Genomic DNA, 27,366 nt, shown 5'->3' on the forward strand with positions numbered 1-27,366 from the left:
CTGGACTATAGATCAGTCTATAGTCTGGACTATAGATCAGTCTATAGTCTGGACTATAGATCAGTCTATAGTCTGGACTATAGATCAGTCTATAGTCTGGACTATAGTTCAGTCTATAGTCTGAACTATAAATCAGTCTATAGTCTGGAAATAGATCAGTCTATAGTCTGGGCTAATGATCAGTCTATAGTCTGGACTATAGATCAGTCTATAGTCTGGACTATGAATCAGTCTATAGTCTTGACTATAGATCAGTATATAGTCTGGACTATAGATCAGTCTATAGTCTGGACTATAGATCAGTCTATAGTCTGGACTATAGATCAGTCTATAGTCTGGACTATAGATCAGTCTATAGTCTGGACTATAGATCAGTCTATAGTCTGGACTATAGATCAATCCATAGTCTGTTCTAGAGATAAATATATAGTCTAGACTATAGATCAGTCTATAGCCTGGACTATAGATCAGTCTATGTACTGTCTGGACTATAGATCAATCCATAGTCTGGACTATAGATAAATCAATAGTCTGGACTATAGATCAGTCTATAGTCTGGACTGTGGATCATTCTATAGCCTAGACTATGGATCTGTCTATAGCGTAGACTATGGACCGGTCTATAGACTGGACTATAGATCAGTCTATAGTCTGAACTGCAGATCTGTTTATAGCCTGGATTATAGATAAGTTTATAGTCTGGACTATAAGTAAATATGTATATTTCGTATTATCTGAAGTTGATTACGAAATAGTGTAGTACTGGTAGTGTAAAGTATTAGCTCTTACTATTATTTCAAAAAACTGCTGTCAATTTTAAAAGTGGCATAAAAACAAGTATATTTTCATAGCTCTCACAGTATCTCCCCATCTGCCAGTCTTTTCAACGTAAACGTTATTTTGCCAGCCAGACAAAACATTTTATAAATATTTTCCTTTACTTACAAATATAAAACATATTTATTTATTTAGTTGTTTGTTTGTTTGTTATTATTTTGTTATTTACAATATTTGAAATTTAAAACTTTTCTGACATTGATAGAAAACACACATAAAGTGTTAAAGTCTACTATATATATTTAGATGTATGTATAGTGTGACTAGGCAAGAGATTGTAAAGATTTTCACAATCATGATTTTGATGACAATGATGGATTTAGTATAAAATGCCAGCAGCTTTCTTGAGATACTATATTCGATTGATAAATAAACAGATTTTTGTTATAAATATAAATTGTTTTTCTTTAACGTTTTTTTTTTATTTCCTTAAATCAATATTTAAAGGGAGTGATAAATTCATACTGCAGAGGCTTAATATATAGTTTAACGCGTATTTATTTAGTTGAGAGAGTATTTTACCCATTATTATAACATATAGTTAATAAATATCCAGTTTACTTAAAGCTAAAGAAGATCTCAAATCATTCCTGTTCACAATTTTCTAATCATTTTCTATTTAAATTTATTAATAAAATAAATTTATTAATGAAACTAATTACAAACATAAATATTTATCATATATTTTATTTCATTACATAATAAATTTCTAATCAAAATGTCAATATATGAATAATTGCAAAAAAAAAAAGTACAGACTCAAATGAAATGACCACAAAATTGTGTTATTTATATTTTATTAGTTTTATTTGTTATTATTTGGTTAACCAACCATCAAATAAATCAAAATTATTAGTTATAATTAGATAAATATAAGTGTATATCAGATTAACATTTATATATTTATTTATTAATAAAATATATTCATGTATTTTTGGGAAGGGGGGATTCAGGAGAACATTGTACGTAAGTCATGCAAGAAATATTTACATTTTCATGGTCATAAATTAAATTAATCATTAGAGTAATATTGGCAAAAAAAAGTTTTGCTAAATAAACAAAATGTTTGAACAAAAAATTCAGAGATTCCCAAGCGTATTGGAATTTTTAGTGGATTTTACTGGAATTCTATAAAAAGAAATCGATGTGAATATATTATAGTCAGATCAGAACTGTACCTATAGATCAGTGTAAAATGCTAACCATAAAACTATAATGATCTGCAGTTTAGATTAGACTATAGTCTGAACTATAGCTTAATATATTGTTCGATTTACAGATCAAAATATTGTATCGATTATACCACAGTCTGATATATAGATCAGTCAATAGTCTCAACTATAGATCAGTTTATAGTCCTCGCTATAGATTAGTCTATAGTCTTGACTATGGATCAGTCTATAGCCTTGACTGTAGCTCGGTCTAAAATATTCTAATCTATAGTCAAGACTATAGATCAGTCTTTAGTCTTTACTATAGATCAGTCTATAGTCTTGACTATAGATCATTCAATAGTCCTGAGTATAGATCAGACTATAGTCTTGACTATAGATCAGTCTATAGTCTTGACTATAGATCAGTCCATAGTCTTGACTATAGAACAGTCTCTAGTCTTGACAATAGATCAATCTATAGTCTTGACTATTAATCAGTTTATAAGTCTGCAATATAGATCAGTTTATACTCCTGACTATAGACTTGACTATGGATCAGTCTATAATCTTGACTATGGATCAGTCTATAGTCTTGACTATGGATCAGTCTATAGTCTTCACTGTAGATCAGCCTATAGATCAGTTTATACTCTTGACTATAGATCAGTTTATAGTCTCGACAATAGATCAGTTTAAAGTCTCGACTATAGATCAGTCTATAGTCTTGACTATAGATCACTCTATAGTCTTGACTATAGATCACAGTAAACCAGTCTTTATTCTTCACTATAGATCAGTCTATAGTCTAGACTATTGATCAGTTTATTGTCTTGACTATAGATCAGTCTATAGTCTTCACTAAGGATCAGTCTATGGTCTTGACTATAGATCAGCCTATAGTCTTGACAATAGATCAATCTTTAGTCTTGACTATAGATCAGTCTTTAGTCTTGACTATAAATCAGTCTACAGTCTTGACTATAGATCAGTCAATAGTCTGGACTATAGATCAGTCTATAGTCTTGACTGCAGATCAGTCTATAGTCTTGACTATAGATCAATCTATAGTGTTGGCTATAGATCAGTATATAGTCTTTACTATAGATCAATCTATAGTCTTAACTATAGATCAGTCTATGGTCTTTACTATAGATTAGTCTATAGTCTTGTGTATAGAACAGTCTATAGTTTTGACTATATATCAGTCTATAGTCCTTACTATTGATCAGTCTATAGTCTTAACTATAGATCAGTCTATAGTCTTTACTATAGATCAGTCTATAGTCTTGTGTATAGAACGGTCTATAGTTTTGACTATATATCAGTCTATAGTCTTGACTATAGATCAGTCTATAGTCTTGACTACAGATCAGTCTATAGTCTTGACTATAAATTAGTCTGTTGACTATAGATCTTAACTATAGATCAGTCTATATAGTCGTGACTATAGATCAGTCAATAGTCTTATGTATAGATCTTGACTATAGATCAGTTTATAGTCTTGACTATAGATCATTCTATAGTCTTGTCTATAGATAGTTTACAGTTTTGACTATACATCGGTTTATAGTATTGACTATAAATCAGTCTATAGTCTTGACTATAGATCAGTCTATAGTCTTTACTATAGATCAGTCTATAGTCTTGACTATAGATCGGTCTATAGTCGTGACTATAGATCAGTATGTAGTCTTGACTATAGATCAGTCTATAGTCTTGACTATAGATCAGTCTATAGTCGTGACTATAGATCAGTATGTAGTCTTGACTATGGATCAGTATGTAGTCTTGACTACAGATCAGTCTATAGTCTTGACTATAGATGAGTCTATAGTATTGACTATAGATCAGTCTATAGTCATGACTATAGAGCAGTCTATAGTCTTGGCTATAGAACAGTATAGTGCTGACTATAGATCAGTCTATAGTCTTGACTATAAATCAGTCAATAGTCTTGTGTATGGATCAGACTATAGTCTTGTGTATAGATCAGTCTATAGTCTTGACTATAGATCAGTCTATAGTCTTGGCTATAGGTAGTCTATAGTCATGACTATAGATCAGTCTATAATCTTGACTATAAATCAGTCTATAGTCTTAACTGTAGATCAGTCTATAGTCTTGACTATAGATCAGTCTATTGTCATCACTTTATACATTTCGTCTTAACTATATATCAGTCTGTAGTCTAAAAGTTTGTACGGAATCTCTGCTTTTTGACCCAAAAGATATATATGTATATATATATATAGGTAATATGTTAGAAAAACTTAGTCCTTTTTATTGTTTTGTCATTGTCATATAAATTTCATATTATTTTCACTTTAACTATCATTAAAAAGACTTTTAACCAATAAATATTACACATTTTTTCTGAAATTTTCTTATATGTAACTTATATTTTTCTTCTTTTTTCATTTTACAGCACCAAATTTTGTTAGCTCTTTTACCCAGGGCGATTTTGTATATTTCTTATTTCGTGAAACAGCGGTGGAATATATAAATTGTGGAAAAGTAAGTAGTTAATGTATATAAATAAAAAACACAAAATCCTTATTACTAAAAACCTAAATGGCTTTTGTCCTTGGCCAAAAAAAAAAATAATAACAGGCAGTAACATAAAATATCTTTTTTGGGGGGGCCCTTAAACATATTTCATAACGCTCATAGACATAAAGTATAAAAAAGTCATAATTAAAAGTTATAAATGATGATGATGGCTAAACATAAACCTTCGTTTTTTTTGGCTCTTGCTGTTGATGGCAAAAGCGTTTAAGGTTGAATAAAAATTTAATGCTTTTTTACTAGGCCTATATAATGGTTAACATAACCTTTGATTATAATGAACATTCAAGCTGAAATGGGATCGTTAAAAATGGGTTTTATTGAGTTCAATAAATGCTGAAATATGTAAAACATTTGTAGTATAGATTGAAAGCTCATGATAAAGCTAAATCATTTAAAATTCTATTTAAATTAGAACATAAATTAAAACATAAATATTTGACTATATATAAGCTTAAAAGCTCTCTTTCCTTGAGTTAGTAATCTAAGCTTAGTTAACCGATAGTTTTTTTTAAGCTAAACAGTGTCAAAGTAAACAATGAAGAGCTTTAAGCTCTTTCTTTTTCTATAAACTTCAAATAAATTATGTTCACTAGTAGTTTAATCCAAGTTCAGATAAACTGTTGTTAACTTAAGTTTAAAACATTTCAAATAAATATGTTTTAAAGTGGGAAACTACGACATTCTCCTAAAGCTATAAAGCTCTCAGTATGAAAGCTAATTTGTTTAGCAATAACTAGTTTAATAATAAGTAATCTTAGTTTACTTAAACTCTTATTAACTAAGAGTTAAACATTATACATTTATCAAAACTTTTTTAAACTTTGTCGCCCTTTTTCTTGTTTTCCATAAAAGTTTTCCTAAACTTTAATAAAACTATGTCAAGTTAAAAAGAAAACTTTAGTTAAACTTTAACAAACAATAAAACTGTTAAACTAAGTTTGCCACCATTTATTTACCTTATTTATGAGGCCATTTAAACCCTTAAAGGTATTTTTTTCCAGTTAACAGGAAATAACTGTTTTTAAGTGTAAATATTTAACGCATTAATAAAATAAACAACTATAAATAATAAAAACAAAAATAAATTTATTATAAATAGTAAAAACTTTTTGGTCAATAAATAATTTACAACTTTCAAGTTAAGCAAAACTTTTATTTGCAAAATATAAATAAAAAAAAAATTCCTTCCCATTTCCCCCTCTATACCATTAAAACAACTTGATTAATTACCCTCGAAAAAAACTTTAGTAATATTATTTTTCTCTCTTTCTCTCTTAACTATTTCATTCTCTTACTTCTAGTCTATATTTTCGCGTGTGGCACGTGTTTGTAAATGGGACAAGGGTGGACCACATCGTTTCCGCAATCGTTGGACTTCATTTTTAAAGTCACGTTTAAATTGTTCCATACCTGGCGATTATCCCTTCTACTTCAATGAAATACGTAAGTAATGAAAAGCTAACATTATTATAATTTTCCCCTTAACGCTTAAGCTTTAAATTAATTTATATTATAACGACAAAAAAATCGTTTTATTATTTCTATAAGAATATTTATTTGGCGTTACTGTTTTATTGTAATTACTTTTTGTTTATCTTTTTTTCATTCTTTCTTTTTTAATATAGAATCTGCTAGTAATCTTGTCGAAGGACATTATGGTCACTCAAGCGCCAAATTGATTTATGGCGTTTTTAATACACCAACAAATTCAATTCCTGGCTCAGCAGTTTGTGCATTTTCATTGCAGGTAAGTTGGTTATAGGTTTTTATCGTTGTATTTCGGTGTTGTATTTTTTTTATTATTTGGGGATTGTTATTTTTTTGTTCGTATATCCTTTTACTAGTCTACTCAAGTTTTCATTCATCTCTTATACTGGCACTTATATAAATATAAACAGGGTGTGTACAACCAACCATCTATAGCCAGACTAATATATAGGCAAGACTAAAGTTAAGACTACAGACTGATCTACAGTCAAGACCATAGACTAAACTATAGTCCATAGACTTTTCTATAGTTAAGATTGTAGACTGATAATAGACTGATCTATAATTAAGACTATAGATTGATCTATAGTCAAGACCATAGACTAATCTATAGTCAAGACTATAGACTGATCTATAGTCAAGACTATAGACTGATCTATAGTCAAGACTATAGACTGATCTATAGTCAATATTATAGACTGACGTATAGTCAAGACTATAGACTGATCTCTAGTCAAGACTATAAACTGATCCATAGTCAAGACTATAGACTGATCTCTAGTCAAGACATAGACTGATCTATAGTCAAGACTATATCTATAGTCCAGACTTATCTATAGTCGAGACTATAGACTTATCTATAGCCCAGACTATAGAATGATCTATAGTCAAGACTATAGACTGATCTATATTCAAGACTATAGACTGATCTATAGACTATAGACTGATCTATAGTCAATATTATAGACTAACGTATAGTCAAGACTATGGACAGATCTCTAGTCAAGACTATAGACTGATCCATAGTCAATACTATAGACTGATCTATAGTCAATACTGTAGACTGATCTATAATCAAGACTACTGACTGATCTATAGTCAAGACTGTTGTCTGATCTATAGTCAATACTATAGACTGACCTATAGTCAAGACTATAGACTAATCTATAGTCAAAACTATTGACGGATCTATTGTCAAGACTATATACTGATTTATAGATCTATATAGCCTATAGACTGACCTAGTCAAAACAATTGTAAAAAAACTATATAAAAAAAAACTGATTTATCATCAAGACTGTAAATATGTCAATAATCTATAGTCAAGACTATAGACCATTCTAGACTATCGACTGATCTATAGCCAAGGCCTTAGTCAAGAATATGATCTATAGATCTACATAGCGTATAGACTGATCTATCATCAAGACTGTAGTCTGACCTATAGTCAAAACTATAGACTGATCTATAGTCAACACTATAGACTGATCTATATTTAAGACTGTAGACTAATCTATAGTCAAGGCCATAGAATAAGTCCAGACTAAATCTTGTCAGGACTATAGACTGGTCTATAATGAAGACTATAGAATGTAGTCTAGAGTATAAATTAATATATAGTCCTGAGTATAGATTGATATATAGTCCAGACAGTAGACTGTTATAAACAGGATTATAGTTCAGACTATCCCACAATTTATATCCCGGATTATAGACTATAAACTGAGCAATAGCTCAGACAATAGTCCAGGCTATAGACATTTATTTAGTCCAGACATGGATTGATCTAAAGACTGGCCTATAGTCAAGTATATAGGCTGATCTTGTTTTTATAGAGGAGATGGACTTAAAATATTCCCCAAAATGGATGGACTTGGACTTAAAATGTTCCCCCTAATCAAGTAGTCCACACCCTTTATCTATTTACTTACTACATCAAATTGAAATTACTTTAGTCTGTTTTATAACAACTCTCTTCACTTATACTCCATTTTGTTTTTTTAACATTATTTTTTGAATTATATAAAACATATCGTTGATGCAACGACAAAATGGTTCAACATGCTTAAAATGAGTGGATTATCTTGGTATTTTTGTTATTCATAAAATGTCAACATAATAAAATACATAAATACTGTAACATCTAGCCCGTTGCTAGGTACATCGACGATATGTATATTTTTATACATACATATGTATGTATTTCTATAAGAATTTTTTTTGGGGTAGACTTCCATTAAATTTATTAAAACAAATTTTTTGACTTTTTTACAACCCATTTTACTCCTTTTTCACAAATATTTTTTTCTTCTTATTGCAGGATATTGCGGATACATTTGAGGGCAGTTTTAAGGAACAAAGTGGCATCAACTCTAATTGGCTGCCGGTCAATAATGCCAAGGTAAATGAAAAGATATGAAAATTAAAAAATAAACAACTCAAATCAAACAAATGACTGATAGTCAGAAAATTGTTGTTAATTTTTTTAAGTTAAGCATTTAAAAATATTAAATTTCTTTAGGAAGGATTAACTAACTGTTAAATAAAGGGTTTTATTTATAAGTTTAATGTCTTTTTTTTCATTAATTTTATGTTAAAAATTTTATTTCCTTTTTTGATTATTTTATGCATAAAAAAAGTCCTTTGCATTAAACATATTTGCACAGTCTGGTTTATTTATGCCCTAAAACATTCGTTAATCAAGGGGGTTGTTTGGTCTTTGTAGGGTGTTGAAATTAGTTTTATTTCTTTTGCAGTTGTTTATGATAAAAATAAAGTGGGTCAAAGTTAATTAAAAAAGATTTTTATAGTAGTGAGTTATATAAAGATTTTATAAGGTAACGAAATGTATCATTACATACATACTTACATAGATACATACATAGTACGTGCAGACAAATAAAAAGTAACTCAGCAAAGAAAAAACTAAATTTCAAAAGCTTTTCGGTGTCAAAGAAATAGAACTTTTACGTTGGGGAAATTTAAACAAATTGGTTTAATTTCCTTTAGAAAACATATAAATCAAGTTTATTGAAAGCTTCTTTATAAGTTTCTTACATTTTTTTGAAGCTTCTTGGTACGTTTTCTTAAAAGTTTTTAAGCTCTGTTGACAGTCTTCTTAAATTTATAAAAATTTATTTAAAGCTATCTTGAAAGCTTTATTGTAATTTAGTCTTCTTTAGTCTTTTCTAGTAATCATTAAACAGTTCTAAAAAAATCTTAGAAGCTTTTTTGTAAGGTTTTATAAAATCTTTTTTTTAAGCTTTCATAAAATGCATTTTGGTAAGCTCTCTTAATATCGTTTTTGGAAAGTTTGTAAGCTTTTTGGAAACATTTCTTGAAAACTTTATTATAAGCATATTGAAAGCTTAAGTAAAAGCATTTTTAGAAGCTTGCTTAAATTTTTTTTTTTCAAGCTTTTTTTGTAAGTTTTATTAATATCGTTTTTGGAAACTTTCTTAAAGTCTACTTTTTAAGCTTTTTTAAAAATAGCTTTTTTTTATAAGTTTTATTGTAATTTTTCTAATGTTTTAATGTTTCTAGTTTCTAGTAAGATTTTATAAAAGCTCTTTTTGTAAGCTTTCATAAAATGCATTTTGGTAAGCTCTCTTAATATCGTTTTTGGAAAGTTTGTAAGCTTTTTGGAAACATTTCTTGAAAACTTTATTGTAAGCATATTGAAAGCTTTAGTAAAAGCATTTTTAGAAGCTTTCTTGAAAGTTTTTTTTCAAGCTCTCTTAAAAGGCTTTTTTTGTAAGTTCTATTAATATCGTTTTTTGGAAACTTTCTTAAAATCTACTTTCTAAGCTTTTTTAAAAATAGCTTTTTTTAAAGTTTTATTGTAATTTATTATGATTTTTTAATACTTTAATAAAACCCTGTTTGGAAGCTTTCCTGAAAGTTTTTTTAAGATTTTTGTAAGCTTTTTATAAGCTCTATTAATATTGTTGTTGGCAAGTTTCTTAAAATATATTTTCTAAGCTTTATTAAAAGCTTTCTTGAAAGCTTTTTTGAAAGATTTCTTGAAGGCTTTATTGTAATTTATTGTGATTTTTTGTTTGTTTTAAAGCTTTTTGTAAGCTTTAATTAATGCATTTTTGGAAGCTTTCTTGTAAGCCGTCTTAAAAATTTTAAATAAATTTTCTTAAAACTTTTTGTTAAGCCTTATTAAAGATTATTATTTTATGTAAACTTTCCTAAAAGTGTTCTAGTAATCTTTAAGCTTGTCTTATGTAAGATGTCTACCTAAAAGTTCAAGCAAGAGCTTTACAGATACGTGCCTTAAAACTCTTTTGAAAAGCTTTCAATGCTTTGAATCGGAAGTTCATAGAAAGTTTAATCTTTAACAAGCTTTTGAAATTTATTTTATTGCTTTAAAACAGTTTGTCGGTAGAGAGTAGCAAATAAGCTCTTTGAATAGGCAGACTACATACATACGTGAAAAATCTAAATAGCTTATGAGGAAGTTTTCATAAAAACTACCAGCACTAAAACTGTAAACTATATAATCTTTCAAAAATCTATTTATATACACTAAATACTTATAGGAATTTAAGAAGGCAAATGACTCCGTTTTCCTTCAAGTCTACCAGACACCCCTGGAAACCTTTTTACTTATATTGTCTACCCTTTATATACACAACCAAATATGTCGCTTTACCTTGATTTAATAAAATTATTTGTTAAATAAAATTATAAAAACATACTTTACAAATGACAATAATTTACAAAAATGTATAATAAATCTTAAAAGAACTTTATGGGCCAGCAAAAAAAGCAGGAAAACAAACTACCAACAAGCCGCCCTAAAAGGCAGACAGAAAAATTTATAAATTTTCAAACCAAAAAAATATGAAAGACAGACAGACAGGCCAAAACAAAAGATAAGCGGAAAAAAGCACATAACTTTGGAACTGCCAAAAAATATTGTTATACTCTTTCGTTTTAACTAGCAAAAGTTGATAAAAAAAGGGAAAAGCAAGGGAGAAGCAGTGCAAAATAAAAAAAAATAACAGAAAATTTAACACAGACAGACAGACAGACAGTTGCAAAAAAAAGTAACATATTTTCCGCCATTTTGACAAAGACAAAAAGAAAACCAACCATAAAAAAATCAGTTAATATTTTTTGCCTTTAAATAATAACTAAAGTAAAGTTTAAGTTTTTATTTATATTTGTTTTCTTGTTTTTAACAACGCATCAAAATATGTTTTAACTATTATCTCTTATTATTTCTACAGGTACCCGAACCACGTCCCGGATCATGCCATAATGATTCACGAACACTTCCGGATCCGACATTAAATTTCATCAAAACACATTCACTAATGGATGAAAATGTTCCGGCATTTTTCGGTCAACCAATTTTGGTTAGAACAAGCACTATGTAAGTACCATTACACGGGCATAATATTATATTTACACCAACGACCACCTACACCCTCGCCATGCTCACAACACTTTTAGCAATGAGCAAAAAATTTTAGAAAACAAAACAAAATTGTTAAATCCTCAACAAAAAATAAACATGTTTCTTGCTTGGTTGGCTTTATGGTTTAGCGTTTTGCGTTGGATGGACGTTCCAACACAAGATATTTTTTTCGAAAATACTTACAAAACATTTTCCGCTGTCTTCTCTCTAAACCCCTTCCGCTCTTTGACTGTATTTAACATTATATGTGTAAGCAACCATATTTTTTGTTTTGTGTATGTGTTTGAATGTTGATTTCCGCTGATTTCTTATACTTTATGGAATTCTAATAGTGAAAAATTCTAGTTCAAATTCGGTACTAGCTCTGTTGTAGTTCAGTTCTAGTCTGTTCTAGTTCTGTTCTAGTTCTGTTCTGTTCTGTTTTAGTTCTGTTCTAGTTCTAGTTCTGTTCTAGTTCTGCTCTAGTTCTGTTCTAGTTCTGTTCTAGTTCTGTTCTAGTTCTGTTCTAGTTCTGTTCTAGTTCTGTTCTAGTTCTGTTCTAGTTCTGTTCTAGTTCTGTTCTAGTTCTGTTCTAGTTCTGTTCTAGTTCTGTTCTAGTTCTGTTCTAGTTCTGTTCTAGTTCTGTTCTAGTTCTGTTCTAGTTCTGTTCTAGTTCTGTTCTAGTTCTGTTCTAGTTCTGTTCTAGTTCTGTTCTAGTTCTGTTCTAGTTCTGTTCTAGTTCTGTTCTAGTTCTGTTCTAGTTCTGTTCTAGTTCTAGTTCTGTTTTAGTTCTGTTCTAGTTCTGTTCTAGTTCTGTTTCTAGTTCTGTTCTAGTTCTGTTCTAGTTCTGTTCTAGTTCTGTTCTAGTTCTGTTCTAGTTCTGTTCTAGTTCTGTTCTAGTTCTGTTCTAGTTCTGTTCTAGTTCTGTTCTAGTTCTGTTCTAGTTCTGTTCTAGTTCTGTTCTAGTTCTGTTCTAGTTCTGTTCTAGTTCTGTTCTAGTTCTGTTCTAGTTCTGTTCTAGTTCTGTTCTAGTTCTGTTCTAGTTCTGTTCTAGTTCTGTTCTAGTTCTGTTCTAGTTCTGTTCTAGTTCTGTTCTAGTTCTGTTCTAGTTCTGTTCTAGTTCTGTTCTAGTTCTGTTCTAGTTCTGTTCTAGTTCTGTTCTAGTTCTGTTCTAGTTCTGTTCTAGTTCTGTTCTAGTTCTGTTCTAGTTCTGTTCTAGTTCTGTTCTAGTTCTGTTCTAGTTCTGTTCTAGTTCTGTTCTAGTTCTGTTCTAGTTATGTTCTAGTTATGTTCTAGTTCTGTTCTAGTTCTGTTCTAGTTCTGTTCTAGTTCTGTTCTAGTTCTGTTCTAGTTCTGTCTAGTTCTGTTCTAGTTCTGTTCTAGTTCTGTTCTAGTTCTGTTCTATGTTCTGTTCTAGTTCTGTTCTAGTTCTGTTCTAGTTCTGTTCTAGTTCTGTTCTAGTTCTGTTCTAGTTCTGTTCTAGTTCTGTTCTAGTTCTTTCTAGTTCTGTTCTAGTTTCTGTTCTAGTTCTGTTCTAGTTCTGTTCTAGTTCTGTTCTAGTTCTGTTCTAGTTCTGTTCTAGTTCTGTTCTAGTTCTGTTCTAATTCTGTTCTAGTTCTGTTCTAGTTCTGTTCTAGTTCTGTTCTAGTTCTGTTCTAGTTCTGTTCTAGTTATGTTCTAGTTCAGTTCTAGTTCTGTTCTAGTTCTGTTCTAGTTCTGTTCTAGTTCTGTTATAGTTCTGTTAGTAGTTCTGTTCTAGTTCAGTTCTAGTTCAGTTCTAGTTCAGTGTCGTAGTTCAGTTCTAGTTCAGTTCTTAGTTCAGTTCTAGTTTCAGTTCTAGTTCAGTTTAGTTCAGTTCTAGTCAGTTCTAGTTCAGTTTCTAGTTCAGTTCTAGTTCAGTTCTAGTTCAGTTCTAGTTCAGTTCTAGTTCAGTTCTAGTTCAGTTCTAGTTCAGTTCTAGTTCAGTTCTAGTTCAGTTCTAGTTCAGTTCTAGTTCAGTTCTAGTTCAGTTCTAGTTCAGTTCTAGTTCAGTTCTAGTTTCAGTTCTAGTTCAGTTCTAGTTCTAGTTCAGTTCTAGTTCAGTTCTAGTTCAGTTCTAGTTCAGTCTAGTTCAGTTCTAGTTCAGTTCTCGATCAGTTCTGGATCAATTATGTATATTTTTGTTCCCCTATTCAAATAAAGCGTATCAAAATTAATGCATGTTTTTTTTGTCCGTATTAAGCGTGAACCAAAAAGCCGAAATCATCATCATATTCAACATTATCATCATCATCTTCATCAGGGATGGAAAATGAGATTTTGTGTCAGTATCAAAAAATATTTCAGAGGGTACTTTTTTGGATCTCAAAGTACTAAAATATTTTTTTTGCTAAATGATGGCAATTTCTTAACTACATTTAATTTTTTTAAACAATCCATAACGGAAGTAGAAAGGCATTATATGTTAATATGTTGAATCCTTGTCAGTCCCTCAATGTTCACCTTTTACATCTCAAATATTGGGCAGATATTGTACTATGTAAATATCTTAAATTTAAAGCTGTCATGATATAATTTATTATATTTTAATAAATCCGGCATTAATTAAAACCAGGCTACATTTCGCCCTGTAAAAGGACGAATTTAGAATTTCAACTTAATGCTACGTGGGACCTTAAATAGGATATTTACTTGTACATTCGATTCTGAATATGACATGAAACTATAATTTGCTTAAAAGTCCAAATTTTTTTGACCTAAAACTTCTTATATTATCCTTGGTTAAAAGCTTAGTTTCAAAACATATCGCTTTATAGTAGATTGAATCCTTCGAGTTCCTATCATTTGGAAATGATTTGTTTTAAAGTCAAATATTATTTCAAAATTTAAATTTCTGGTAATTTTCTCATAAAATATTAAGAATGAAATTTTAATAAGATTAATATTCATATAATGTCAATCAAGATAAAAATATGTACAACTTTATTAGTCGTTTATAATTTTATTATCATTTTTTTTTTTTTTTTTTTTAACGGCTTTTAGTTGATGCACTTTTGAGAATTTTATATAACAATGTTTTAGCGCATTTTGGAATTTAAAATTTGAAATTTTAAATATACTTTAACCTGTTATTTTTTTATCGAAACGATATATTAAAGGTTTTCATACAAAAATTCTTTATCTATCTGTTAAACGACAATCGGATATTGTGATTGTGGCCCTGAGAGTATCAAATAAGACTCGGGAGTACAACGGTACTTTTGAACATCAAATAGTATCAAAAAAAGTACCATCGTACCAATTTTGCCATCCCTGATCTTCATTATTATTAACCTTGTGAACATCATCAGTAGGAGAAGAGTGATACAGATCCGTAAAATTTTAACTATAACAAGCAAACAAACAATTCAACCAACGAAACAACATTTTAAACATCTACGAGTGATGGTGGAGATGATGATGGTGATAGTGCTGCTGGTGGTTGTTGCTGTTGATGATGCTTGTTGTTCACATTTTTTTTTTTTTTTTTTTGATGTTCATGTTGCTGTTATAGTTGTTGTCCTTGTTGTTACGTTTAAGCACGTAATGTTTAAAATGTTGCCATTATTTCAATGCAGCAAAAAATTGAGGAAGAATATCAAAAAAAAAATAATGTTGCAAACATTTATACAACATATATTTTGTAGCAGCCACAGCCATTGCTTTTGAGTGTTATTGTCATCATCATTTTTGCAACTACTTCGTACTACAACTATCCTTTTGGCACTCTGACTGTGCCCCTAAACCTCTTCCTCCAATAGATATGTAGATAGATACATAGTTACACAGTCAGTCCATTTTTTTTTTTTTTTTCTGTGATAAAAGTTGCTGTTGTATATTTCAAAACTGCTATACTGCAGTCATAGTAAATATTATTACACAACAACAACGACGATGATGATGACGACGACAACAAGTAACAACATCAGCAGCTACAACAATGACAATGACATTACCAAGTAATGCACATACAGGCACACTTTTAGAGAAAGGGTAAAAGTTTCAACGGCACCATCCAAAAACACCCGGAAAAAATTTTAACCCATAACATTAAAATTTGTATGTACTTTAACCCCTTTCCCTTACCGCTTTGATCAAAAACCACATTTATGAGTTTGTACGACAACACAAAATACACATTTCGTTTGTAGGTTCGGAGAGAAAGGGGCATTTTATGGAACGTACACTGATGACAACGATTATATTTAGACAGGGCGGTGAGAAACGGATGTTGTTGATGATTCGTTTAAGTGTAGATGTTACAGTTTCTGTTGCTTTTTTTAAGAGTTTTTTTTTTTGGTGAATTTTTAGTTTTTGGAAAATTAAACGAATCTTGTTAAGGTCTCATAAAAATTGTCAAGAGTGTAACCTTTAGTTAACCCTTAACTAAAGAGGTTTACTTCAATTGCAACCTCTACAGAATATTAAAAAGTAAAAACAAAAATTTTAAACCAAATATTTATCACAATAGCAATACGAGCAAAAGTACCCAGTGCTAGCATGATGAAAACAAATAAACTATTAATTAAACCAATTAAATGTTATAGACTCGATTAGCTTCGTTTAATTTACTTAATATCAACATATTTTGAATTTCCCTCTTTGTTTTGTGGTTTAAGAGTTTTGCTATGAGTTAAAAAGGATTTAATTAGAAGAAAGTTAGCCACAAAGAAATCTGTTAAAAGGTTATAAAATAACTAATCGGAAAAAGTTGTCAGGTGTTCCCAACTATTATGGACTATTCAATGGACATGAAATGTGATCTTAACTAGAACTGATCTAGAACTTGAACTGAACTAGAACTGAACTAGAACTGAACTAGAACTGAACTAGAACTAGAACTGAACTAGAACTGAACTAGAACTGAACTAGAACTGAACTAGAACTGAACTAGAACTGAACTAGAACTGAACTAGAACTGAACTAGAACTGAACTAGAACTGAACTAGAACTGAACTAGAACTGAACTAGAACTGAACTAGAACTGAACTAGAACTGAACTAGAACTGAACTAGAACTGAACTAGAACTGAACTAGAACTGAACTGAACTAGAACTGAACTAGAACTGACTAAACTGAAACTAGAACTGAACTAGAACTGAACTAGAACTGAACTAGAACTGAACTAGAACTGAACTAGAACTGAACTAGAACTGAACTAGAACTGAACTAGAACTGAACTAGAACTGACTTAGAACTGACTTAGAACTGAACTAGAAACTGAACTAGAACTGAACTAGAACTGAACTAGAACTGAACTAGAACTGAACTAGAACTGAACTAGAACTGACTAGAACTGAACTAGAACAGAACTAGAACTGAACTAGAACTGAACTAGAACTGAACTAGAACTGAACTAGAACTGAACTAGAACTGAACTAGAACCGAACTAGAACTGAACTAGAACTGAACTAGAACTGAACTAGAACTGAACTAGAACTGAACTAGAACTAAACTAGAACTGAACTAGAACTGAACTAGAACTGAACTAGAACTGAACTAGAACTAGAACTGAACTAGAACTGAACTATAACTAGAACTGAACTATAGAACTGAACTAGAACTGAACTAGAACTGAACTAGAACTAGAACTGAACTAGAACTAGAACTAGAACTGAACTAGAACTAGAACTAGAACTGAACTAGAACTGAACTAGAACTGAACTTGAACAGAACTAGAACTGAACTAGAACTGAACTAGAACTGAACTAGAACTGAACTAGAACTGACCTAAAACTGAACTAGAACTGAACTAGAACTGAACTAGAACTGAACTAGAACTGAACTAGAACTGAACTAGAACTGAACTAGAACTGAACTAGAACTGAACTGGAACTGAACTAGAACTGAACTAGAACTGAACTAGAACTGAACTAGAACTGAACTAGAACTGAACTAGAACTGAACTAGAACTGAACTAGAACTGAACTAGAACTGAACTAGAACTAGAACTGAACTAGAACTGAACTAGAACTGAACTAGAACTGAACTAGAACTGAACTAGAACTGAACTAGAACTGAATTAGAACTGACCTAAAACTGAACTAGAACTGAACTAGAACTGAACTAGAACTGAACTAGAACTGAACTAGAACTGAACTAGAACTGAACTAGAATTGAACTAGAACTGAACTAGAACTGAACTAGAACTGAACTAGAACTGAACTAGAACTGAACTAGAACTAGAACTGAACTAGAACTGAACTAGAACTGACCTAGAACCGAACTAGGACTGAAATTTTAGACTAGTCTATTGTCTATTCTTTGAATTAAATATTGAAAGTTTTCAAACTTGTTCATCATACTGCAGGGTATGTACTATGGCTTCAACTTAGTTTAGCAAATATTCCAAAGAAACCTTTTTTCCAAATAACTACAAAATCCTCTTTAAGGCAAAGCGATTTTCATACTTACATGAGAATCATTTAAATTATAAAATTATTAGCTTTTGTACAAACAGACAGGATTTAAACGAAACTCACAAAAAAGCATAAAAAACTTTTGCATATTTATGTCTTTTAAATGTAAAATAACTAGTAAGCATAAATACATATGTGTAGAAGTGTGTGTAAATATTAACTATCATTCTATGACTTCCTTTTCCAGTTCTCTTTTTTCTATTGTTGTCTATACATTGCTATAGCTTGTTTATCCTAGTTACCACTACTATGGATAGTAGTTGCTTTTACTCCTTTAGTTTTTTTTTTCTCAGTATTTTTGGTTAATGTTATTTTGCAATTACATCAACAAACAATAATAGCAACCAAAAGCAAAAGAAAAACTCAAACTATAAACATACATATACTTAAGCTAAAGGACGATTTTTATACGTAGTATGTATGTTTAGCATATATACTATACTAACTATACTAAAGCATAGTAGTATATATTACGTTTAAGAGCTTTATACTTTTGTTAGACTATAGCACATAGTACGTGGTAAATATACAGCTAATCCTTTTAACAAAGTTGACTTTGTTTTTTTCCTCCCATAATGAAAGCCATGCACGAAGATGTCAACACAACCCAGCAACGATAACAACGAACAAATAAAACGTTGAATTAAAATGGAGAAAAAAATGCAACTGGAAAGGAAATGTGATACCATCACCATTGTTTATTTAGTTTGGGAGTGATTAAAAAACATGCACAAACAAATTTAATAACGCAAAAAAAGAAACTGCATTTTATGGACGAAAAAAGAAACTTTTCCTCCATTCTATGATAAGAAAATTTAAACATGAATTTGAAATCTTTAAGAACAAGATTTGTAACGATTCAATGTCAATCATTTCAGTTCACTTCTAGTTTAGTTTTAGTTCGATACTGGTTCACTTCTTGTTTAGTTCTAGTTTAGTTCTAGTTCAGTTCTAGTTCAGTTCTAGTTCAGTTCTAGTTCAGTTCTAGTTCAGTTCTAGTTCAGTTCTAGTTCAGTTCTAGTTCAGTTCTAGTTCAGTTCTAGTTCAGTTCTAGTTCAGTTCTAGTTCAGTTCTAGTTCAGTTCTAGTTCAGTTCTAGTTCAGTTCTAGTTCAGTTCTAGTTCAGTTCTAGTTCAGTTCTAGTTCAGTTCTAGTTCAGTTCTAGTTCAGTTCTAGTTCAGTTCTAGGCCAAAAGTTTGTTATGATTTAGAGTATCAAAGGCTTTACTGAAGTCCACAAATAACGCAAGGCAATGGAGATTTTCACTCAGACAAGTATTAATGTGATTTGCAAAGTTGCCGAGCAATTTGTTTATACTTTTATTTTTTTGGAAACCATATTGGTTTTCATTGATTATTTTATATCGATCAATAAAATTCGACAATCGTCTTACCATCACTTCTTCCATAATCTTTTCAGTAACCGGTAGAATCGATATAGGCCTATAATTGTTATAGTCGTTTTTAGTACCACTTTTGTATATTGGACGTACTATTGATGTTTTCAATAATTCAGTTCTAGTTCAGTTCTAGTTCAGTTCTAGTTCAGTTCTAGTTCAGTTCTAGTTCAGTTCTAGTTCAGTTCTAGTTCAGTTCTAGTTCAGTTCTAGTTCAGTTCTAGTTCAGTTCTAGTTCAGTTCTAGGTCAGTTCTAGTTCAGTTCTAGTTCAGTTCTAGTTCAGTTCTAGTTCAGTTCTAGTTCAGTTCTAGTTCAGTTCTAGTTCAGTTCTAGTTCAGTTCTAGTTCAGTTCTAGTTCAGTTCTAGTTCAGTTCTAGTTCAGTTCTAGTTCAGTTCTAGTTCAGTTCTAGTTCAGTTCTAGTTCAGTTCTAGTTCAGTTCTAGTTCAGTTCTAGTTCAGTTCTAGTTCAGTTCTAGTTCAGTTCTAGTTCAGTTCTAGTTCAGTTCTAGTTCAGTTCTAGTTCAGTTCTAGTTCAGTTCTAGTTCAGTTCTAGTTCAGTTCTAGTTCAGTTCTAGTTCAGTTCTAGTTCAGGTTCTAGTTCAGTTCTAGTTCAGTTCTAGTTCAGTTCTAGTTCAGTTCTAGTTCAGTTCTAGTTCAGTTCTAGTTCAGTTCTAGTTCAGTTCTAGTTCAGTTCTAGTTCAGTTCTAGTTCAGTTCTAGTTCAGTTCTAGTTCAGTTCTAGTTCAGTTCTAGTTCTAGTTCAGTTCTAGTTCAGTTCTAGTTCAGTTCTAGTTCAGTTCTAGTTCAGTTCTAGTTCAGTTCTAGTTCAGTTCTAGTTCAGTTCTAGTTCAGTTCTAGTTCAGTTCTAGTTCAGTTCTAGTTCAGTTCTAGTTCAGTTCTAGTTCAGTTCTAGTTCAGTTCTAGTTCAGTTCTAGTTCAGTTCTAGTTCAGTTCTAGTTCAGTTCTAGTTCAGTTCTAGTTCAGTTCTAGTTCAGTTCTAGTTCAGTTCTAGTTCAGTTCTAGTTCAGTTCTAGTTCAGTTCTAGTTCAGTTCTAGTTCAGTTCTAGTTCAGTTCTAGTTCAGTTCTAGTTCAGTTCTAGTTCAGTTCTAGTTCAGTTCTAGTTCAGTTCTAGTTCAGTTCTAGTTCAGTTCTAGTTCAGTTCTAGTTCAGTTCTAGTTCAGTTCTAGTTCAGTTCTAGTTCAGTTCTAGTTCAGTTCTAGTTCAATTCTAGTTCAATTCTAGTTCAGTTCTAGTTCAGTTCTAGTTCAGTTCTAGTTCAGTTCTAGTTCAGTTCTAGTTCAGTTCTAGTTCAGTTCTAGTTCAGTTCTAGTTCAGTTCTAGTTCAGTTCTGGTTCAGTTCTAGTTCAGTTTTATTTCAGTTCTAGTTCAATTCTAGTTCAGTTCTAGTTCAGTTCTAGTTCAGTTCTAGTTCAGTTCTAGTTCAGTTCTAGTTCAGTTCTAGTTCAGTTCTAGTTCAGTTCTAGTTCAGTTCTAGTTCAGTTCTAGTTCAGTTCTAGTTCAGTTCTAGTTCAGTTCTAGTTCAGTTCTAGTTCAGTTCTGGTTCAGTTCTAGTTCAGTTCTAGTTCAGTTCTAGTTCAATTCTAGTTCAGTTCTAGTTCAGTTCTAGTTCAGTTTTAGTTTAGCTCAGGAAATGAATTATAAAAATTGGAATCTTCTAGATTGTAGTTTCAAAAATTTACCTTCCTCCAATATGAACCCAAGAATAACTGATTTGATTTATTATTGCTAAAATGCCATTGACTACCCTACACTCCTGAACGTTATCCACATCTTTTGGGACATAGCCAATCCCTCAAAAAATATATTGATTAGATTTTGGTTTTTATTATTCCTATAACCCGGCCAATATTAAATCAAATTCATTACATTAGTTGTTCTCACTCCTAAAAACACACGAGTAAAATTCCCCAAAGAAAATTTATCATCATGTGTCAGCATGACATATTCATAAGAATTGGTTAAATAAGTACAAAAAAAAATACATACAACTTAATATCATGATATTTAGCATAAAAAAGGAATTGACGCCTTATTTAGAGTGACTGCTGAACACTGTTTCCAGAAGAAAATGAGAAAAAATAATAAAAATTATTTTATTAATTTTAAAAGTATAACACAGCTTTTATATGTAAGGAAGAAATTAAACATACTTTTAGGTTGTTTATTTGTTAAAATAATGCAGTATAATTTTAGGCTTTAAAGTTAATTTAGAGCTTAAGAATATTTTAATATGTAAGCAGAATGTGGATAACAAATTTTAGTTATAATTTCATAATCTTAAGGAAGAGGAGAATACACATTTTCAACAAAGAAAATAGTTAACATACTTTTAGGCAGTTTTCGAAGGAGAGTTTATCAAACCTCAAATGTTTGACAAATTTATTAAGAATTTAAATTACTTAAGGAACTGTTGTAGTCTTTATTAAACCTAAAACCCCACTACATGTTTTCAAAATTAAATTTAACCAAATAGAAAACATACACATATGTAATACATATTGTTACTTTTTTGGAAAATGAATACAATACAGAACAAAAACCTGACTGACTTAACCAAATAAATTACATCCGGTTCAAGTACATTCAGATTACAAATAGCAAAGGAAGCAGCAGCAGCAACAACAACGACAAAAACATGACAATTTTTACATTATTTCATTTCTTAACAATGTTCGGTCATGTTCAAACATTGTTTTTTAACAATAGAAAGCAATTTTTTTTGCAGTTGTCCTCTTCCCAAATGACACTTTTACTGACAATATTGACCACAAAACTTTTGCCGAAAAAGAAAAATATATTTATGGATATTTGTATATCTGCTCAATATAGTAGTAGACTTATCAACAATATGTCTATTTAGTTTCAACCATACAATGTTATTTTTCCTTTACTTGGTTAACTATAGAATGTAAAAACTTTCTCCTTTTTTAGCAAGAAATTTTCTTTTTCATAAATAATAAGAAAAAATTGGTTTTTCTTGCTTTTTTCTCTCATACATTTTTATGCAGGAAAATTTGACCACAATGACATTACAAGAATATGCCAAGAAATATATAATAAATAAAAGTTTTTTCTTTTCTTTTGCATTTCTTGGTATTTTCTATTTTCTAAAACTTAAAGAAAAGTTTTATTGAATGTAAGCAAAAAAAGTAAAAAAAAAAGTAAGCTAAAAGTTTTAAAAGTATTGATCAAAAACGATTACCTTGATACCTTATAATAGTGGCTTAGATTTACTTTTGTCACTAGATACTTTCTTACAGATAATCAGTGAGTGTTCCATAATGTTGTTTACTTTTAAAACTTAAAATCTTGTCATATTAAGGTTTAATATTTGTTTAAACATGTAATAAGCTATGTTTTCATCATGAAGTTGGCTGCAGTTGATTTTTAAACTCTCTTTGCTTTAATGAGAGAAGCTAAACACCCAATTTCGAATAGCTTGTTCTAAAGTGAAGCGTATTCCAAAGAGAGCGTTATGCATCGACGAATATAAATAATAGTAGAGCGGGGCATGGTCCAGACTATAAGGCGGGTAGGAAAAAACTTTTCAACTTCTTTTTAGACAGATCAGTTTCATTGGGTTCAGGTTTTAGACTTAGCTCTTGATATATAACACTCTATTGGTTCCACCGAACGGTGAACTTACGCTTCGGACTATAGTAATGTGGCCATTTTCCAACTACTCAACCCAGAAGCCAGCTGATGATTTGGATCAACCAATATAATAACAATATTTGATAGACAGATATAAGTAGTATTCAAAGTCTTCTTCAGAATAAAGCTCTTGTTTGAGAGACACGATCTTCCTTGATGTTTAAAGTCACCCAATGGAATAAAAAGATTCGAGAGAGAAAGAAGCAGTATTTAAAGTCTGCTTCAGAATAAACCTATTGTTTGAGAGCCGCGGTCTTCCTTGATCTTTAAATTCGCTTCATATAATGATAAGCTAATCTTTCAAAATATTGTAAGATTCAATTCCGAAATTTTAATCATCCAATAGAATAACAATATTCGAAAGAGAGAAGTCTTCTTCAGAATAAAGCTATTATTTGAGAGCCACATTCTTCCTTAAATCGTCGTATTCCTGGTAATAATTCAATCTTTTGAAACGTCAGAATTTAACGTTTACACTCGCTAATACGATACGATTTGAACGTAGGACGTCATTAATATCTATGATATTGCGATCGTGTGTTGTTGAAATTTTATATGATCTTCCCATTTTTTCAACAGCATCATACAGAGTAATCTCCATTCGGTGATCCTTAGCTAGTTATCTTGTATGTTTGAAAGCCACGATCTTCCTTGATCTTTCAAGTCGCTTTTTAGTTCAGAAACAGCGTTTGCATATTGATACGATTTGAACGTAGAATGACGATCCTTAGATAGTTGCATTGATTGTTTGAGAGCCAAGATCTTTATTGATCTTTCATGCCGCTTTTTAGTACAGAAACAGCGTCAACATATTCATAAGATTTGAACGTATATATATAATATTTTATCCGACAACATCATGCAGAACACTATTCAATTAGCGAACCTTTGATAGTTACCTTAATTGTTTGGGAGCCTCGATCATCCTTGATCATTAAGGTTGCTTTAATAATATTTTCGCACGTATGACGCTATCTTCCTGTTAATTTGTCAAAATTGGCAGCCTTAATTACGCTTCTCGTTATGAATAACTTTTAAGTGCTTGAGATCTTAGATCTTTGAAGTCTTTGTCTGATGAGAGAGAAAATGATCATAGTCTGACAAGATGTCTCTATAATAAAAGGTATTAAGTGTTTGAGAACTCATATCTTCGAAATCTTTGTCTAAAGCGAGAGAGAGAGGAATTCAGATCTTCTAAGTCTTTGTTTGAGGAGAAAATGTATTGAGATTCCAGATCTTCGAAGTCATTGTCTGAAGAGAGAGAAAATGATCGTAGTCCGAGAAAATGTCGTAGTGTTTGCCTGAAAGGTGAAGGAGTAAATGAACGTATTCTGAGAAGATGTCTCGTTATGACTAGTTATTAAGTGTTTGAGAACTCAGATCTTCAAGGTCTTTGTCTGAAGGGGGAGAGAGAAGAACTCAGATCTTCGAAGTATTTGTCTGCAAAGAGAAAAGTGTGTTTATATTCCAGATCTTCGAAGTCATGGTCTAAAGAGAGTGAAGAATATCGTAGTCTGAGAAGATGGCTTGTTTTGAATAGGTATTAATTGTTTGAGAATCTAGATCTTCGAAGTCTTTGTCTGATGAGATAGAAGAACTCAGAACTTCAAAGTCTTTGTCAGAAGAGAGAGAGAGAGAGAGAAGGTGATCGTCGTCTAAGAAGATGTCTCGTTATGAATAGGTATTAAGTGTTTGAGATTCCAGATCTTCTAAGTAATTTTCTGAAGAAAGAGAAATTGAACGTAGTCTGTTAAGATGTCTCGTTTTGGATATGTATTAAGCATTTGAGAACACAGATCTTCAAATTCTTAGTCTGAAGAAAGTCTTTGTCTAAGGAGATAAAAGATGATCGTATTCTAATAAGATGTCTCATTATAAATAGGTATTTAGTGTTTGGGAACTCAGATCATTAAAGAATTTGTCTGAAAAGAGACAATATGATCGTAGTCTAAGAAGTTGTTTCGTTATGAATAGGTATTAAGTATTTGAAAACTCAGATCTTCAAAGATTTTTTCGGAAGGGAGAGAGAAGATGATCGTAGTCTGACAAGATGTTTCGTTATTAAGTGTTTGAGATCCTAGATCTTTAAAGTTTATGGCTGATGAGTGAGAAAATGATTGTGGTATGAGAAGAATAAGTATTAAGCGTTTGAGAATCCAGCTTTTTTAAGTATTTTTCTAATGAGAGAGAAGATGATCGTAGTCTAAGAAGATGTTTTAATATGAATAGGTATTAAGTGTTTGATAACCAAGATCTTCGAAGTCTTTGTCTGATAAGAGAAAAAGTGTTCATAGTCTGAGAAGATATTATTCCTGTTGTGATCATATCATCAATCATAGAACTTTTTGCACTCTCCTGAAATCTCAATTGAAAACCACTAAAACTATAAAATGACTTGAATCGAAATTCATTAACCACATCCCTCATGACTTGCTCAAGATTGGATTGGATTAGGATTATTAAAGAAAGACTATGATTAGAAGTAGTATTTTTCATTTCTCTACTGTGATGTATTAATCCATGCAGTTTTTAAAACTCGAAGGATTTGGAATCAGTTATATACTTGAGTTACAAAAGTATTTAAACCAAGAAAAATCTATTACTGGCTGATATTTTCCTTTTCAGTCTCATTTACATTTCATTTTTCTTTTAACATATCTCTTCCCCTTTAGTAGCCAATTGCCATTCTTTGTCATCTCAATTATGATAATTTTTTTTTTAATTATTAAAAGCTTTTCTCATTAAGTCTAGCAACTTTTTATGTTTAAAAACATTTGCGACACTCTTAACACTATTTTAAGTAGGGCATCCATATGCTAACATCTAAATGACTAAAGATATTTTTAAATGAAGTTTTTTTTTTTTTTTTTGTCTTCTTTCTTGATACAACATTTTTCTACTGTAAATTAAATAAAAATGCAAATTTCTTTTTAGAACAAATTAAATTACATTTTTTTTTATAATTGCCATATGTTCATTCTTGTTGCTTTCTCAACATTTTGTTTTTTTTTTTTTCAAAAGATGAAAAGTTATTTTTTGTATTATGAAGACTCCCATAGAAATATATAGTTTGTATAGGTATTGGAGGACAGGAAAGTAAAATTAAGAGACAAATGTAATTAACAGGAGTAGACAGAAAAGGAATAGCAAAAATTCTGTGATCAAAGACTATAATCCGAAGGACCACTTTTATTTGTAAACAAAAACTTCTTATTAAATTCAATAACATGGAAAAGGTATTTGAATTCAAAACTTGTTAAGCCACGAAAAACCATTTGAATAACTAGCGAAAAGTGTTAAATTAATAAGTCAATCGGCTCGAAGGACCTTTTTAACTAAAATTTCAACTAATCCCTTTAGTTTCAAATTTCAAACACTTCGCTTTACCAACTTCTCCTCAATTAGTCCTTAATGTATGCCATCATTTCCTACAAATTATCAAATAATACGTTTGTTAATATGGCCAACACAAAATTACCACAAAAAAACATTTATTTTGGAGAAAATTGCTTGGTCACAATGTTGTCTATTACTCCTACCTCCCTGCTCTGTTTCATCAAGTTCCTTCCCTACTAATGGGTTCTTTAGAAGCAAGAATAAGAAATAATGTTAAAAATTTTCGTAATTAACAAAAGTACATGAACATTTACATGATACCAAAAAAAAAAAGAAAACAATTGTTATTGTTAGTAGTAGATAGATAGATATTAACCCACAATTAAAAAAGCATAAGTTTTCAAAGTCTTCTTTTTTTATTACTATTATTTGCAAATCGTAAAAACTGTCTAGAACAGCAGGCCACATGGCAAACCAAAGAAAAAGATGGAGAGACAAAAAGGTTTTAAATATGGTGTCGGTGTTTAGTCTACTACTAGGAGTAAAAGTTGAGTTTGAACATGAAACTTAATGACAATTTTAGAGAAAATTTGTTTGGGGTTTTTAGGGGGGGGCGGGAGAATTTGGGTTCTTTGGCTAAATGTAATACAATTTAATTATATTGTTAACTAAATAATTGAATGAAGTTGTTATTTTTAAAGATAAACAATTAAATAGCTTTAGGGGAAGGAAACCCAAGAGTAATAAGTTCTTTGGAGAACTGTTATAGTATTCATGACTAAACGTTTGAAATGATTAGACATGCTTAAGAATCACCGACAGAAGAGCGAAGGTTAGACTGCTACTCGTAAAGTGATCGGACTTTCAAAAGAACCACGAGTAAGCCACTAAAAGTTTAAGGCGATCAAAATAATAACAATTGGACTGGTAGAAAATAACCACCATTGGACTGTCAAAAGATCTCCCATGAGACTGTTAATAGAATCACGATTGGGCTGTTTAAAACATCAGCATTTGACCCGAGATAGCTCTTTTTAAAGAACCAAAATTGAACAGTTAGGGGAA

The 27,366-nt window shown here is 30.7% G+C and overlaps 1 protein-coding gene across 2 annotated transcripts in view; it reads left to right on the forward strand.

The window, feature by feature from the left end:
• The window catches only part of LOC119605936 (semaphorin-1A), a 203,432-nt gene that overhangs the window by 145,333 nt on the left and 30,733 nt on the right, over nucleotides 1-27,366 (forward strand). For both annotated transcript variants that reach the window (XR_005231615.1, XM_037959288.1), the window contains exons 5-9: nucleotides 4,417-4,505; nucleotides 5,861-6,002; nucleotides 6,185-6,306; nucleotides 8,368-8,448; nucleotides 11,288-11,433. Coding sequence is in view for 1 of the 2 variants with exons in the window: in XM_037959288.1 (XP_037815216.1) it covers nucleotides 4,417-4,505; nucleotides 5,861-6,002; nucleotides 6,185-6,306; nucleotides 8,368-8,448; nucleotides 11,288-11,433 (580 nt within the window). In the remaining variant the exon portion in view is untranslated. The remainder of the gene's footprint in view (nucleotides 1-4,416; nucleotides 4,506-5,860; nucleotides 6,003-6,184; nucleotides 6,307-8,367; nucleotides 8,449-11,287; nucleotides 11,434-27,366) is intronic.

This window comes from Lucilia sericata, unplaced genomic scaffold, assembly GCF_015586225.1.
Source record: "Lucilia sericata isolate MDLA Ls3-8-SP2 unplaced genomic scaffold, ASM1558622v1 Contig000536F_arrow, whole genome shotgun sequence".
NCBI lineage: Eukaryota > Metazoa > Arthropoda > Insecta > Diptera > Calliphoridae > Lucilia > Lucilia sericata.